The sequence below is a fragment of the Erpetoichthys calabaricus genome, chromosome 7 (assembly GCF_900747795.2).
Source record: "Erpetoichthys calabaricus chromosome 7, fErpCal1.3, whole genome shotgun sequence".
In the NCBI taxonomy this organism is placed as follows: domain Eukaryota; kingdom Metazoa; phylum Chordata; class Cladistia; order Polypteriformes; family Polypteridae; genus Erpetoichthys; species Erpetoichthys calabaricus.
This window is the reverse complement of record NC_041400.2, coordinates 142,017,165-142,035,482: the sequence shown is the minus strand read 5'-3', so window position 1 is coordinate 142,035,482 and position 18,318 is coordinate 142,017,165. Positions and strand designations below refer to the sequence as shown.

General features: G+C 36.2%; 1 protein-coding gene across 1 annotated transcript in view; it reads left to right on the top strand.

Moving 5' to 3' along the window:
* adamts6 (ADAM metallopeptidase with thrombospondin type 1 motif, 6) overlaps nt 1-18,318 on the top strand; it is a 330,011-nt gene that overhangs the window by 144,388 nt on the left and 167,305 nt on the right. The window contains exon 8 of the mRNA XM_028805470.2: nt 16,049-16,092. Within this exon, the coding sequence (XP_028661303.2) occupies nt 16,049-16,092 (44 nt within the window). The remainder of the gene's footprint in view (nt 1-16,048; nt 16,093-18,318) is intronic.

Sequence of the window (18,318 nt, the reverse complement as noted above, 5' to 3'; positions counted from 1 at the left end):
AATATAGAATACAATACTTTGTGACATGTTATACTTGAATTTTACATCTAGGCTTCAATCAAAAGTCAGTTTTGTCTTCCATAAAACATTTACACCGTGGTCCCTTCCATGTCTGACGTGCTGTTCATTATCTCTTTATCTGATTATTGCAGCTCTATCTTCAAAGCAAAAAGCATCAATTAAATAAGCAAGGCCAAAGTACTTAATCTTTACACAGACTAATAATAGCACATCTGGCTAGACTATACTGGCTTTTTGTCTTTGTTGAAATGACATCAATACTAGTTGTTTACCTTCAACTCTCTAAACACTTGTAACTTTAGAACTAGACCAGATTTACAACTAGATTTACTGCATTACTCTCATCCATGTTTGCACTACCAACTTTCAGAAACTCTCTCCTTAATATTTTTTTTTTAAATTTAGGCTAAAGGCAAACTTTTTTGTCTATCTTCTTATAAAACTGATATTTCCATAGTAAAAACAAATGTTGTTTTCTTTATGTTATATTCTGCTATTTTATTTTCTTTACTATTTAGAAAAATTAATTAAGAAACGTTTGAGGAAATATGAGGCCATTACCTCCCAGAAGGATACAAATATTTTCTACTAAAATATAATGAATTCATTTTTTAATAAATTATATGTTTTTTCACCCAGAAACAAAAAAAAAATCATTCTCTATTCTTTGTGTTTTCTTGTGTAATAGCATTTAAGTGTATATGTGCAGGTGTTAAAATCAATATATGTTGAGCATTAACTTAATAGACAAGGAAAATTAAAATAAAATTATAGAGCAAACTTTAGACAGACTACAGGACATCCTGTCCATTCTAAAAAAAACCAAAATAGGTAAAATTTCACCTTTGAGAATGATAAGTGTCCAGTATAGAAAGTCAAGGGTACAATGGATTGATCCTACAGTAGAAAAGTGAATGGCCTTGAGGGGCCAGTGAAAATCTTATCAAGAATTTGTGTTTGAGCTTAACCTTTGCATTTCGTAATCAGTGATCAAACAACTTGAAAGAGTTGATGCCAATCTGCCAGGAGATATTATCAGAAATAGATGTGAAGTTTTTTGCAGCAAAATGTGCCTACACTAGGTTTTAAGGTGGAGTGATACATAGACAAACTGACACTTATAGTAATGCGGATTTAGCAAAATCATATACAACAGTTAATAGCAGGTTTTCACTCAGGTTATGTTAAAGGTCCAGAGTTTCTTCTACTTAGCAAAGTTATTTTTTAAAATAATACAAACACCATTCATTCCCTTATTTCTCATTACTCTGCTAGGTATAGTAGTATACCCTGTATATCACACTAGGGTCCTCTGTGGAGCCAGAAGTGGCCTGACTGTTTCTGCTGTCTCATTGTTATGAATGTTAATCATGACTGTAAGGGACAGAATTCTACTTCCTGGTATTGACCACCTTGGGCTAGACAGACTCTGGAACTGCAGGCTCCCTTCTGGGATGTGGTCTTACTGAGACAATTCTGGTCTTTTCAAAAGAGATAAGAGCATGCTCTGTGGTTTCTTGTCCTTGTCTGTTTCTTTTATGGTTTTACACATACTTGCAACTTTGTCTTCAATAGATGCTGGGGCAAATTGTGACAGCAGCATGTGTCATTTTTATTTTAAATGATTTGCTACTTGACTAATTTCACCAGTATTAAAATTTAATTTGACCTTATTCTAACAGCTTCTGTTAGTTAAAAATCTTCCAAAGCCTCAGAAAAATGTCTCATCCCTTCCTAAATTAGAAAACAGAATTCTTTTCTGACTCATAAGCCTTAGGATGTAGCAAAAATAATTTCAGGGATTCTGGTTCTGGGTCAGGTCAGCTGATTAGCAAACGTGAATCGATGTCAGTAGGTGATTTTGTTGTTTAGTGCTTTTAGCAAAAGTATGGCTAGATATTCATAAAGGAAGAAACAAAGGCAAAACCTAAATCATTTAGAGGTCTTGCTTTTCAATGAATCAAAAAAAAAAAAAATACAAACAGAATATGTGAATAAAGGACAAACAATTAAGTATTGCATCTTATGCAGTAGATTGTAGACAAAATTAAAAAATTTAAAACTTAGAGGACACTTTGCCTTCAATTTCGTGGTCAGCTGAGAAATATATGCAAATGTGTGTAGAATCTCAGGTGGGAAAAAATAAGTTTATTTGTCCATACCATAGTATGGAGTTGTGTGTGCCAACACACTGCCGGCAGTGCCTATCACAAAGAAATAAAGTTACATTGATCCCATCAAGGTGTAGAGAGAGGTGAGGTAGGGGACACTGTCATGCTGGAAATGTTCAGATTGTGGAGGTGACAAATAGACAAAGTCACTCTTCTGAATCTAGCCAAAGCACTTTCCTGTGCAACCTTTAAATCTGTCCCTGTAAAAATAGGTGTAATAAATTGTAAGAAAATAAGTGTAGACAAAATAAAGTGCTTGTGACCACCCTGTGCAAGACACAAGAAATGGAAGTTTGTTAAAAACATATAATGGAAGGATATAATGCATCAACAGATTACTTGTCGGATTTAAAGAGTATGTATTAGGGAAGCTCTGTCCTCTTCAAGCACGGGTTCAAGATTGAGCTCGAACTTCCTGTCTGATTATCTCTCTCAGACCTAATGGACTGCCCCCAGAAGTGACATCAGAGATCCTCTTTTGTTTTGTCCTCCAGTCTGCAGATGAAAGAGGAGAAGGTGTAAATGACCTTACAACCCCACCCTGGGTAACAACCATTCTTCTTTCGTTAGAGTCTTGTAGGTACTTACAATGTACTTGTGTGCAACAGTATGTATACAGTATATAGACCTATATATACTGTCGCATTTGGGATTCTGAGTACACAATAAACAGCCAGGAGGATTTCTACAGAGTTTATTCTTGAGAAACAGAATTGGAGCCTTTATTAAACAAACCGCAAACTCAACAACTTCTTTAGTTGTTCTACTACAGTGATGGATTGTTCAGATTAGAAAAATTTGAAGGCGTCTTCCCTCAGGATGTAAAGTTGAAGGGAGACAGGAGCAGTAGTGCTGTTCACCATCTGAAAGACAGAATAAACTAGCCAGGAAAATAAAAAGATTATTGAGTAAGTTGCTTTACTTTAAAACTTCCAATCACTGTGAGATATATGAGTTCACGGGCTGAGCTGCAGTTATCTGCAGTTGATCCTGCGTAGCCAAACAGTTATCTGTTCTCAGTACTTGAAACAGCCCTAGAAGATGCAAGTGCAGCCTGATCAGTCGTAATATTTTTTCAAATGAGAGATTAACAATAAGGTGGCAAGACACCTAGCCTGAAGAACCCATAGCTTGTCCTTTACTTTCACTTCCATGTTCATTTATACAGCCACGTTTCTGTCTTTTTCTATTTACATTCCAATTAACTCTCCATATACTTCTTGACCCCCTTGTATTCTTCTTATTGTTCCTTCTCTTTCTCAAACATGAGCTACTACTCCTAGCTAGGAGTATGTGTACAACATTTCATAACTGCTTCTTGTGTCATACTGGGGGTAGGACACATTTTTATCCTAGTCAGATTTTGAATGCAATTCCTAGGTGTAATTCTGAGGCACTTGATAAATGTGGGCACAGATCTCTGTTTCACTGAGAATTTGTAGCTAAACTTGAATAAGACTGTTGACTTACAATTCATATGCAACCTGACAGAGTTTGAGCAGTTTTCAAAAAAGAACAGAAAAATTGTAGTATCCATATGTGCAAAGCTGATAGAGACCTGTGCACACAGACACAGTCCTGTAATTTCTCCCAAAGATGCATCTATTGAAGACTAACTTTAATGGGGTGAATTCTTGTGTTGTCAATTATTTTGAGTTTTACATTTATACCACTTTTTAGAGATCTGTTTTCACTTTGACATTAACCAGTCTGTTACTGTTGGTCAGTGTCAAAAACGCCACATTAAATGTATTGTGATTCATTATTGTATAATAATAAAATATGAAAACTTCCAAGGGGATGACTACTTTTTATAAGCACTCAATCTGTATGTGATATAATTTGTAGCCTGAAGCCACTGTGTTGCTGAACCTAGCTATTGCAAGTTACTGGAATAGGTTCTTTGATTTTACAAGATTTGTTTTACAGTTAAATTAGAAGAAATAAATACTTATAAAAATTTACCTGACACACCTTTTCCTTAAGTAACAACAATACCCTGAAATAAACATGCTATATACATTCTCTAGCTTTTGCTGTAGCTATGAGGTTACAAGTAGTTTTAGCCTCAGAACAGTATCTACAATGAAGTAATGAAAACTAGTTTCTATTGTCTCAAAGACTAAATGCATCCTTGAATGAATTCTCAAGGGGTTACAGAAAAATTTCATTGGGAAATGAAAGAGAAGGAGTGTGAGATTTGTGTTCTGTTCAGTTTTGCCTTCTGAGATTTTTTTCCTGGTTTTCTAAAATGGTAGCAAATTGTCATCCCATTCAGTCTCAGTTTTAATTCCATCCATCCATCCATCCATCCATACATCCATCCATCCTCTTCTGCTTATCCGAGGTCGGGTCGCGGTGACAGCAGCTTGAGCAGAGATGCCCAGACCTCCCTCTCCCCGGCCACTTCTTCTAGCTCTTCCGGGAGAATCCCAAGGCGTTCCCAGGCCAGCCGGGAGACATAGTCCCTCCAGCGTGTCCTGGGTCTTCTCCGGGGCCTACTCCCGGTTAGACGTGCCCGGAACACCTCACCAGGGAGGCGTCCAGGAGGCATCCTGATCAGATGCCCAAGCCACCTCATCTGACTTCTCTCGATGCGGAGGAGCAGCGGCTCTACTCTGAGCCCCTCCCGGATGGCTGAGCTTCTCACCCTATCTTTAAGGGAGAGCCCAGACACCCTGCGGAGGAAACTCATTTCAGCCGCTTGTATTCGCGATCTCGTTCTTTCGGGCCCTACCCATAGCTCATGACCATAGGTGAGGGTAGGAAGAGAGATCAACCGGTAAATTGAGAGCTTTGCCTTACAGCTCAGCTCCTTTTTCACCACGACAGACCGATGCAGAGCCCGCATCACTACGGACGCCACACCGATCCGCCTGTCGATCTCATGCTCCATTCTTCCCTCACTCGTGAACAAGACCCCGAGATACTTGAACTCCTCCACTTGGGGCAGGATCTCGCTCCCAACCCTGAGAGGGCACTCCACCCTTTTCCGGCTGAGGTTTTAATTTACAGTTTTAATTCCAGGAACAAAAAAAGTCACAGGGAGTGAGATTTGGCAAATACAGCAAGTGTGAAGTAGGCCTGTGTGGAGAGGGTCCCAGTGTTCAGGTTTCTGGGTATTGCGCTGGAGGATGACCTGACCTGGAGCGTCAACACCAAGGAGCTGCTGAAGAAGGCACAGCAGAGACTGTATTTTCTGAGAATTCTCAGAAAGAACCATCTCCCCAAAAATCTGCTCTTTGCTTTTTATCACTGTTTCATCGAGAGTGTGCTCACGTACAGACTGTGTGTGTGGTACGACTTTCTCAGAAAAGAAAGCGCTCCACAGGGTCGTCAGGACAGCGGAGAGAACAATTGGTTGTACCCACCCCACTCTGGAACAAATCTTCACCTCCCGATGCCGCAGAAAAGCAATAGACATTTCACAGGATTCATCACATCCCGGTCATTGCCTCTTCCAGCTTTTGCCATCGGGCAAGAGATACAAAGCAATGAAAACCAGGACAAACCGCCTTAAAAACAGCTTTTATCCAAAAGCAATCATGGCCCTGAAATCAGAATAAAAATGCTCCGTATCATTCTCCCAATGTGCAATACAGACCTTAAGTCAACAAGTGCAATTTGTATATTTTGTAAAGTACTTTTATTACTATTCGGTTTGTTATTATTTTCTCTCTTCTTGTCTTTTTAACTCTTATTTCTCACACTGAGTCGACTGCACCTCAATTTCGTTGTTCTTTTGTAAAAGTGACAATGACAATAAAGATCTATCTATCTAATCACATTGTTTTTGGCCAACCTTTTGAACAACACATTAAATGCACTATCCTGACGCTATAATGTGTCCAGGTGCGCTGTCACAGTGCACCCCTGCTCCAGATGTTTTCTCCTGATGCTTATCTGCATACATCTTAACAGTTTAGTGTAATGTTGCTGATTAACAGTCTGTATGCAATACCTAGTGGTGTAGTTCATAACTACAACCTACTCTTAGTTCCGAGAATTTTGGGGTTTCCCCTATACATGTAGGCTTTACACCAATATAGATATGAGTGTCATCTGCCTAACAATGATAAACCAAACCTTATTTCTTTATGATTTTCCTTAAGGGTAACATATAGGTGCTAAACAGACTAGGCTCTATAACTGAATTCTGGACAACAACATGGCATACTGAGGCAAAGTTAAATTTATTTTTAACCATGACAACAAACTTAGAATTGTTAGATAAAAAGTACTTAAACCAGTCAAGCACTATACCAGGTTACCCAAGCCATTTGCAATACCGTCAATTAAAAGGACTGGACAGACCACGTCAAAAGCAGTACTGAGGTCAAGTAACACCAAGATGTTGAATGCCCCTGAATCAGCCAAAATAAGGAGGTCATTCATAACTCTGACCAGGACAGTTTCAATGCTATGTCCAGTTTTGAAGTGGAATATGTCCAATAAATTATGAAGAAAGTGATGACTTGGTAATTTGAGCAGAGGTTCAAGATTCTTAGCATGAAATTGAATGTTGGTGATTGGTCTACAGTTGGATAGATCACTCACACCTTGCCCTGGCTTTCTGGGGATTGGTGTGATGGCAGCAATTTTTAGTTCAGGGCGAACTAGTGCAGTTGTTAGAGAGGTATCATGGTGATGATGGGACAAATGAAAAAAAAAACTATTTTTAAGGACAGAATGGGGGTGGGTCAAGAACACAGATGATAGTCTTTATTATTAACACCAAATTAACATTTACAGTATTAAAACTTGAGAAAACAATAGGCAGAGGGCTAATGGGATGAATATCAACTGGATCAGAGTAAGAGGCACTGGAATGAGAAGGATTGTTGTGGTTTGTTTTGTTAAAAATGCCTGAAAAACATTACACTATTCAAAAGAAACATACACTGGGTAATTGACCAGGTTAAGAGGTTAAGAGTTTAAGAGTTGTATTAAGTAAAATTTTAGGGATGCTTGAAGCAGCTTTAAGAGTGTTGCTATATTCTAACTGATGTTATTCAAATTATTGTTTATGATGAGTAAGACATGACTTTTAATATAGACATTTACAGTAAGTTGCCTTCCTGTACCTTTTAAGTGCACATAATTCAATTATTAAGTGTGTATTCCCAGATTTCAGTTTTTAGGCATGAAAACTGTAAAATTTCATTGTTTTAAAAAATTCCTGAATGTAATACATATTTCTATGCATTTTTGTAAGTGAAACATATGTTTTTCATTTTAAGAAATATTTTGGTGAATTTAGTTTTCTTTTTGAAAGTTGTTATGTAGAAATTTATACTGTCTTTATTTTTATTTTACCACAATGCCATTTTGTGATCTCATTTCTAGCATGTAATCAGAAGTTGCTAGGGATCATGCCTAGATTGCAGTGGTTTAAAAGTGTTTAAAAATGGTTTAAAAGCCAGTTTCATGCATACTGTTACTGTCTGCATTTGTGGATAATTAACTGTGCATCTTATTTCAAGTGGTTTATTGACATACAACTTTTTTTTTTCCTGACTACAAACTTTGGCTCACCCTTTGTCTAGGCGAAAAGATCTGTTTAAAGTCCCACTTTGTCTGATAACATTTAATTTCCTGATCGTTCTATGTTCTTTCAGTCTGTTCACCTTGCTGGTGGCAGAACAAGAACTCAGCTGAAATTTACGTTTGCCTTGCCAAAGATAAAGAGAACAATGCCACCTTTTCTTACATGCTATCCTTTAAAAGGTTGTGATTATGTGAACTCTTACCATGGACATACATAATAAATTGTAGCAATAAACTCTGGGCAAAAATTGTGTTTTCAGATCTCTTTTTTGATGGCTTTGTAATCTAGGAAGGAATAGTGGCTTTAAGTAGTGGTAATTTGCAGAAAAACCATAGTTGTTTAGAAGAGTTTCAGTTATAAATTAGATATCTCTAGGAAGCGTATAACTTTACGAGGATGTGGGAAGCCTGAGCTTATCTCTGTAGCATCAATATTAAGACAGTTACAAATCCATGCATGGGACACCAAAATAGGCGCTAACTTCTCAATAATAATGATGGGGGCAGGGGGCTAAAATTATAGGTTACAATATAAATGATAATTCATTTTGGATACATTCATCAGATTAATATTGACCATAGTTATTGCTTGAGTTTATAGGTTTATAGTGTCATTATTATAGATAGATAGATAGATAGATAGATAGATAGATAGATAGATAGATAGATAGATAGATAGATAGATAGATAGATAGATAGATAGATAGATAGATAGATAGATAGATAGATAGATAGTTTGTTTGTCAGAGAGAGGATGTGGCAGTATTGTTCGTAATAGCACTCAGTATTGTTTTTCTTCTCTCCTTTAATATTACTTCCAAGGGGTCCAGGCTGCATTCTGTAATTGAGCCTGCCCTTTTATTTATTTTGATGAGTGGGCCTTTCCTAAAGTGATATACTGGCCCAGCACGCCACAGCATAGAAAATCATACTGGTCATCACACAGTAGTAGAAAATGTGAAGGAGGTCACTAACTATGTTAAAGGAGAGCAGTTTTCTATGAAAAAAGATCCTGCTCGGCCCTTTCTTATATAGTTCTTCCATGTTATGAGACAAGTCCACCCTGTCATTGATGTGAACCCCCAAGTACTTGTAGGAGTGGACTACCTCTACATCCACTCCCTGAATAGTGACACATAATGCCTGGCTGTGGCACATAGAAGGTCATTTCCGGAGGGTGGGATTGGACCACGTGTCTGCTTGGAGGGTTGCATACCGGGATCCTGAGCGGTTTCGTTATGTGGTGGGTGTGACAATGCACTGTACCAGTGCATGCTCCCCAACCTGACCTTATCTGATCCTCCATCCTTGTTAACTATCACTTATGAAAAATTGTTAACACATCTTGCATTAGCTTCTGACATGCTAAAATGTTCTCTGTTGTTGTAGATTTGTAAAATCACTGAAAATCTGGTATTTAAATCTGATCTGTGATTTTGCATTGGATCAGTTTATCTTGAGGTGTATCTCAGGCTCCAGCAAAAAAAAAAAAAATGAATATAAGCATAGAGATGAATATTTAATTATAATCAAGAATGCCTTTCAGCTGGGCTACTTAACTGTTCTTATAACTTTAGTTCTGTGCAAGTTACTAAAATGTACCAATCAAAGTAATATTTAAGTTCACCTATACAAATTCTTAATAACAAACAAAGATGGGGCTTACTGAGTTTGGCAGACACTTACTTTAAACAGCTGGATGTTCATTTAAAATTTAAACAATGGGTCTGTTCATGTGCAACCTGAAGAAATTAACTTGGCTAAAGGTCAATGGGCAATTGAAAATAGTGTGACAATGACTCAAGCATTGAAGTTACAATTTAGCTGTCCTGAAGAGAGGTGGAATCCAACCTGTATGGGTCAGAGAAGACAGAGGTCACTTCACAGTATGCAGCCTAATTAAGGGAATGTTCATTTATGTAAGGCAAATAGGGAGTTAGTTCATCCCTGAATGTAATATTTCAGAATAAGGAAGGGAGAGGAGGACTCCCGCATCTGCTCATCGTGATTTTGTTTTTAACATGTACAGGTATTGTAAAGGTAATCTGAAATCTTAAATGATGAACAATAAACCATCAATTATATTTTGTATTATATTCATATAACTAGGGGTCCCTGCTTCCTGCTGGGAACCCACTATCTCACGACTCAGTCACTTGAAGGGAATCGGGGTGCCTCACCATTTGAGAAAGCAACTGAATTTAAAGAGATGGTATATAAAGTATGCAGGGCACGGGAGGTAGACTGTTTGGTCCTTAGTTATTATAGATGGAAAATTAGTTACTTGAGTATTTCACTACAACTGTCTATTTTAAATACCAATGAATAATAAAACACAGTAAAAAGTAAAAGTTAAAAAGCAGAAATAAAAAAGTTAAAAGTAATAAAAAGTAAATAAAAAATTAAATTACATTAACACCTCATCAAAAACAATATTATGAATTACTTTATCCTCTTAACTTGTATTTTATAAATGTTGCTTTTTTGCATTTCTGTTTGCATATTGTTTGGGATATTTTTCTTTTTCTCGTTTATCGGACAATTCTCTTTGTTCTTGATTTTTGTTATATGCAGCTCTTTTTTGTTCATTTTCTTTTTTTCGACATTCATAATCAACTCTTGTCGCTGTTTTTCTATCCCAATCTAAAATCTGACATGCTTGAATGCATAATTTGCTTTTCTGCCTTGCCATTATAACCAACTGCAATGAAGGGCGAGTTAGCAGCACTGAGGGTGTCGCGGGGTGTTACGGAGAGAGGATGTGTGCAGTAGGAGTAATTATTAGGTGAGCAGTGTGGAGGGGAGTGGTCAAGGATGAATAATGCAAACACGACGGAAAATTTTTTATATTATAATATAATATAATATAATATAATATAATATAATATAATATAATATAATATAATATAATATAATATAATATGAGAGAAAATAGTCCTTACTGACATCAATATGTATACAAGATAAAATCAAATGAAACTCATTGACTCATGATTTGAACTTTTTTTGAAAGATTTTATGTACACACATTTCTCTTTTACTTTAACAACTCAAGAAGATCAGCATATGAAATCTGAAATAGACATTTGCCTACAAATGGAAGGAAAACTGTGGACATCTTAGTTAATTTTACTTCAACGGTAATGTCAGTCAGTCAGTCAGTATCCAACCCGCGTATTATTTCAAATGAACCAGCCAGCAATGCTGAATGGTCAATGCTGCACTTGCTACATTGGAGAAAGTAGTATGACAACAGTTTAGGAGAATTTTAATGTGTGAAAACATTCTGGAAACACCAGAGACTGCTCTGTGGGTCATGAGTACCAAGTATGGCACACTGGTTTAGTTTAAATCAGGGCAGCAAGCAGCCAGAGCATATTGACTCAGCAACATTTACAATGCCAGACTGTAGCTGGGAAAATTTAGAATTGTTAATTAACTTGACAGCATGATTTAGCTAGTGGGAAGAAATGATAATTCTAGCAGGAAATCCACACAAAACTCACTGCAGAAAGGTGCCTCAACTCATTTTAACCAGGGCCTTAAGCTCTGTGATTTGGCATCACTATTTTTTGTGACTTTGTGTTTTTTCTGTTACATTCAGTAATCTGCACTAAAAAACACTTTTAACTAACATCCTTCACTTTCAATTTAGATGCACTAAAAAGCTGCAGTTATTCAATTCATACATAATGTTATAAAGTGATTTTAATAAACTAACATATTAAACTCAGTTGCAAATCAGTTGTATCCTTTTAACATGCACGGTATGTGATAAATAAAAAAGAAAATGAGGTCTTGTCCTTAGGCAGCCTTTTAATTGTTTATTTTTATAGAGATAAAGATACTGTTAATAAGCAGTACTCCAAAATCAGCCAGTTTTTGTTTATTAAGAACACACTTGTTTAAAGTAAAACAACACTGCAATAGTACACAGGGCTCATTTTTCTTTTCTTGTTGTCAAGTGGTTTGCCTTTTGCAGATGTCTATTACAAGGGCAGTCATGGAAAATCAATTAATATGTTGTTGGAAAAGTATAATATGATGATGGATTACAGAATCTGATCTTGTTCTTTTTCTGGAACTAGCATGGTCTTTTCTTTATATTATGTGTAATTTAGGGTGTATGGTACAGTATATCATCAATGGGTTCTGTTGCAGTAATATGTCAATCCTTTTAAGATGTCCTCTTTTAGTAATTCTTTGTGGATAAGAATAATATCTTAAGCAGGTTATTTAATGTGGTACAAATGAAAATTTTGATTGAGTTACTTTATAAAACCTTAGTTTTATTAGCTTGCATAAAGTTTTTGCAGATTTAATGTAAATGTGAAATGTGTCTCTTAACATTTACATTTATATGCTTAGCAGACACATTTATCCAAAGTGGCTTTCAAAAGAGGTCAACATAATTGAGTACATCATTCTGGGGGACTGTTTGGGAACAAGTGTCTGGTTATAATTAACACCTTATTTTTGACTTGTAATTTAAAAGAACCTGTTTTTTTTTTCATTTGAATAACAGGAACAAACTGAAAATCTGCCTGAGACATTTGTTATACATTTTATTATTTTATGCTAATAAAGCTGGATTTATCCTAATATATTTTAAAATCAATTAACTTTTAACTCATGTGTTTAAACATCCTTATTTGTGTTAGAACATTATTTACAGTATTTTATTTCAACTTTTGAATTAAACAGTGAAGTACAGTATTTAAAAAAAACTCTTCAGTGTTTTGAATATCACATTTTGAACTTAGTAAATTGGCATTTTCAGAGTCATTGTACCATATCTATCATATTTGTGTTTAGAGAACACTGGACATGTTGTGCCATGCTTGCATGCTTACTGCGCTGGCATATTCACTGTACTGGATGACCACTCTGCCAGAAGCAGGCAGAAAAGACAGAAGAAACTCAACAGAAAACTACTGGATGATATCAGAAAGAGATAAAGACCAGCTGAAATGGTTCCCTATAAGTGGGAACTTGATATTTAAGGTCTTTTTATATATTTTAAAGTTGTATAAAGTTGTCATTCAAAGTTAATCAGCCCATCATAGATATGTCCTGGTCTTGTTAGCAGGCCCTGAAACATACTGCTGGAAACAACACATATAAACTACACTTTTGTATGTCATGGAGCTGGGAACTGTCAACTTGTTGCTTCTTGGTTGGACATTCAAGCAAGAATTTCACTTTACTATTACTACTACTACTGCTACTGCTATCACTAATACAAATAGTAATTTATTTATAATATAAATCACATTATAATAAGTAAACACAATTCAATCAAAAATACAGTCATCACTACATTCCAAAAATTTTTGATTAATATTAAATTATGTTTAGTTAAACTTAACACCCTTCCCCTTTTTATTGTTTAATGCTATTTCATCTAGTATTACTCCAAATAATGCTATTTAAGGATGAGTAGTCGACATAACTCCACAGCTAGCTGAAACTTTGTTTCAGTCACTCCACAATACCAGAAGGGGACACGCAGAATAAATTGCTGGTTTGGTGTGCTTCTAGATAAACAGGTTCATGTGCATTCATCCATATTTAAGTATTTCAGTTGGTTTACAAGACAAAATTATAACTGGTGCCTTATAAAGCCAAGAGGTATAAAGGAAATGTGCCTTAGCTTCCAGAATAATGCAGTACACAACTAGGACATAACTTTACAAATTGTCTCTTTCCAACTGACATTCCAACAAGAAGCACTTATTGTAAAGCAATGTTTTGGTTTGGCGCACTATGACATAATTTTCTTGTAAAATAGAAATGATATTTTACAGTTAAGCGTTAACGCATGTCAGATAGGGGTGTCTTGTAGCGCTCTGCTTTCTGATAGAAGTGTGCTAGAGTGTTTAAAACATATTAGTTTCTTATAGTTCTTCATTATGTTACTTACAGGTACCATGAAAGCTCAATAGTTCAGTTGAACTGGGTTGAATACATTAATTTCTCACCAGTTAATTTGGACAATGGAAACTGTGGATAGAGGAAGAATTAATGGCTAATTGTGATCACATTTTCTTGTACATAATCAGATATCTGTGGGTGCATTAAATGTCAGCTAATCTTGCCAACTAATAGCTATGGGATGCAGACAGTCTATAGTCAATACACATAGATGTGTTTTATCTTTATACTAGCTGGCCCGCGGCTCCAGCCGTGTAGCAGTGAAACAGGACAAACTTTAAAAATCAATAAACAAACAGGTATCACTAGCTAAGCAGAGGCAAGGTCCACTCCAACACTTGGCGAGAGGTAGACCGACTCGAACGGAGGCTGGCGCGTGAGTGAGGAGGGCCCCGCCTGTCTCCCACTCCTGACATCACGCTTTCCCCTCTCCTCAGCCCGCAGCCTCTGTCTCGGATTAGTGCGAATAAATCACTCCTGCAAGTGAACTATGATACTTAGCATGATAAGTCTCAAAATCACCCGGAATGTTCAAGCAAATTATAGACAAAAACCCAATCTAAATCCGTTAAGTAGTTCTCTTGTGAAAAGCGGACAGACATACAGACAGACATACATTGGATTTTATATATAGAGAGATTGTGCTTTCTGAAGTGGAACAATTAATAAAAAACTTGGTAAAACGAATGATTTACACCAGGGCTGTTGAGCAGTGATAGAGTTTATTCTCTACTCTGTCAAGGTAAGCATTTTATTTTTCAGCTTTCAAGGCTGACTATAACATTAGCCCTCTACTATCATGATATTTGATTTTACATTTGCAACTTTGTCATTATTTCTTATAGTTTCATCTTGTAGGCCAAATTAAAGACTGAAAGATGCCCAAGTGTTTGTGTGTTTATTTTATTGAAATCATGCTCGTTTGACTAGATGCACACTCTATGCTCTGCCTTTTTGTATTGTAGAAGCAGTGAAGATGGTAATGGACAGAGCTCACTGGCAGTTTTTGTTGTCATGCCTTAATTTTGTCCTACACTCTCTATAATGAAATAGTTTAGAAAGTCATTTTAAAGTTTTTTTTTTTTTATTACTGTTTTTAAATAAGACATAGCTAAGGAACATTTGATAGTAACTCAGCTCTGGAGAGTTTTGCATGCTCCTCTAGCATGTGCATCTCATAATCACAACTGTAGACACCATTTATTCCCTCTTGGAATGCTGAAAAACAGTGCAGATGCAACACAGAGTGTTTCGACCAAACACTTTGATGTAAGGTTTGTGTTGTAAGCTCTAAGCAAGAATGTATGCCTCCAGGTATGCCACCCTTAAAATTATATGATAAGACCAGAAGTAGACTCTGTCCTCCCTTTGTGGGCATGAAAGATACATATTCACACTTATGAAAATTCAGTACTGTAAGGTATATGTACTACATGTCTCCATAGTTTAAAAGAATATACTGTATATAGCAAATGTTAAACATGACTTTCAGATGATTCTCCTTCATTTGAACTGCAGTCTTAAGAATTGCATATGTAGCCAAAATTCTGTACTGCCATACGGTTTTACTTTGTTACAGCTAATTGTGTATTGAAATTTTTATCAGTGTGAGCAAAATAATACTTAATTTTTAAAGTTTTTAAAAAATTTCTTAAAGAACGGAATGTTTACTTGTATCAGCTGAAAAGCCATAAATACATTTTATTACTGCTGAAATGTTATTGGTATGCACGTATTATTACAGGAAACAGTCCATGATGGTAACCATTAGATGCCCTCTAGGTATCTCAATGTAATGTCTTTAGAACCCCAATAAAAAAGTTTACTTGAAACAGAGATTAAAAAGATACTGTTGAATGTTCCCAAATCCCACTCCCTTTTTCCTTTTTCTGGCAGGTGTCCTGTTGGCCTCCAGCCCCACAGAACTGCCAGGGTACTTTACAGTTTATAGTGAAAGAATGGAAATGGGGCCACTCCCTCTCGCTGCACGTAATGATAAAGATCAGGGATTGACAGTGTGAGGTGTAAGGAACATGAGTAAAGATTATTAAGTCTGTAGGGGATGAATAGACTTCTCATGTGCTAATATTTATTTAAACAAATTTCTCCTCTCTTTCCCTTATTTACCATTCTGACATACTTACTTAATGTACACCTCCAGTTATTCCACCTTACTTACCTTTGTCTTTCTGATGACTTATCCAAATGTTTATTACATTGTGTTTTTGTCTGCCTCTGTCTACTGTTCTTTTTTTCTAGTTCATGGTATTGCTTGTTTTATTGTGTTGATTGTTTTGTATACCACTCTGTGGTCATAGTCACTTTGATTGCTTTGGTTGATTGATAATTTTATTTTTTTGCTCTTTTTCCTACAGATATGACATCTGCACATACAAAAATAAACCCTGTGGAACTCTAGGTAAATAGTTAATTTTAAAAAAAAGATGCACGTATTGTTCAAAAATATTTCATTGGGGGGCACACATATATTGCATGAGCTATACAAGTATTGTAATGGTTTTTGTTCTTTCCCATGCATTCTCTTCTATCATCTCTTTTTTGTTAACTCATTCCAGGCTTCTGGAAGTATTACCTTCAAACTTGCCAGTTAATTTGAGATGTTTATCAAAACTAAACATTAGAAGAAATGAGCTTTATGATGCAGACTTTTTAATGTCCCTGGGACCCTGAATTGTCATTTCCGTATGTTGCCCTCTAACACTCATTACATGTTTCTGTGGGCTACATTGCAGCCATCTTAGTATATACAAATTCACTGTGAACTCTGGGCAACCTATTCTCAACAGTGACTACTTTTTTAATGTATTGTTACTTTTAATTTTGAATTATCTCCTTCATACTTGCCAATTAATAGACGTTTATGTACAATGCCTATAAAAATTTTTCAACCCCTGGAAAAATCTTTTTCTGTTGATCAGTATCTAAAAGCCAAATTAAATCCACCGTGATTCAATGTTGCTTAAAAATAAAATGCGAAAACTTCCAAGGGGTGAATACTTTTTATAGGCACCGTGGAACATAATTTTCTCATGATTTTAAACATTTTTGTTACAAATACAACTTATTACATTTCTTTGAATTAGATGTTTTGCATTTTCCAAAACTATCTTGTTTATGTACTATAGAGACGCTGTTAGAAAACAGCTTACAGATAAATGAGCAATATGAAAATCTGAAAAAACAGTACAAATCACTATGAGTCTCCTTAAAACAATGAAGGTATAGGAGGCATACGAGATGGATGAGTGGCATGGCCAGGAGTCCAGAAGATCCCTTACCCGGGCAGGAGGCCCCAAATAAATGGACAGGTGTCCCAACCACACATGGACTTTATACCTTCCCTGGCCACTACAGAAGAAGACAAGGAAGGACTGTCCCTGGGAGATACTTATTCCCCCTAGGTGCTAGATTGCAGCAGTCCTCCTTGTTGGCGTTCACAGGAACCAGCAGAGAATGCCGGGAGTTGTAGTTTGGTAGCACAGCCCTGCTGGTGTCTGTGGTACAGCAAGGAGGCGCTGCAGAGAGAAGTGTTCCCTAAAATATGGGACTTCCATATGACCCGGAAATGCTTCCATCGGGCAGTGGCCCTGGCACCGGAAGTACTTCCAGGTCCTTAATAAAAGGGACCACACTCCCTTATCCAGGCAAGGCACAGCTTGCCTGGGAGGATGTGGAGCAACACTGGACTGGAGGAAGTCAGTGCAGTGGTGAGAAAAGAGAGAATATTGTGAAAAGAGAGAATCTGTTATTTGTGCTTGTGTTTTGCAACTTTGGAAGTAATTTTCGTTAATAAACCTTCCAGTTGAACCCCGGGACTCTTTGTGTATTCGTGTTCAGGGTTTGGGGCTCACTGACAGCCTTGTTTGTATCACAGAATGAAATAATATCTCTTGAAGGAATACTGTCTTCATCAGGTTTATATTTCCACATATTAATACCATTTTAGAGTAATGTTTCTAATCATCAGTTTCCTATTTTTATATTTCTGCTTTGCCCACATCAAACTATTTTGAACCTTGAAGTTTCAACAGACTTTCCTCAACTTACTGCCAGCTTTAGAGTCATATCTCATTTTCTTATTGTTACATTACTAGTTTGCTACCTAAATATGCTCATGCAAATCATATATGTGACATTCTTAAATTAACAATGACTTGGAGATGTATTTTACAAAATACAGGGGATGTGTTTAAAAGCAGTACTAAAGAACTAAATACTGTTTAAGGTAATAAAAGGAATGTCTGAAAATGCAGTATTGCCTATGGGATACCACTGTAACAGCCAATTGCTTTGAACTAGTTTTCAAAATCTTACTAATAAATTTAATTGATAAGTTTGGTATTTTTCAATGCTATATGTTTCTTCATTATCTTGGTATATATTAATTTGTCACATGAAATTATGTTCTTTAGTGAAGCATTTTTTTATGAATTTTAAAAAATACCAAGCCTGTTCTTGTGGTTTAAATTGGAGAGGATAGGGCCAAGGTCCATACATGAAAACAAAATCCTTAAAACTTACCATCCATTTTTCAAACAAAGAGATTTAATAAATAATGACTTGTGTGCTGAGATTGCTCACATACTGCAAAACAGCATATCCATGTCTTATTAGGAAGGAAAAA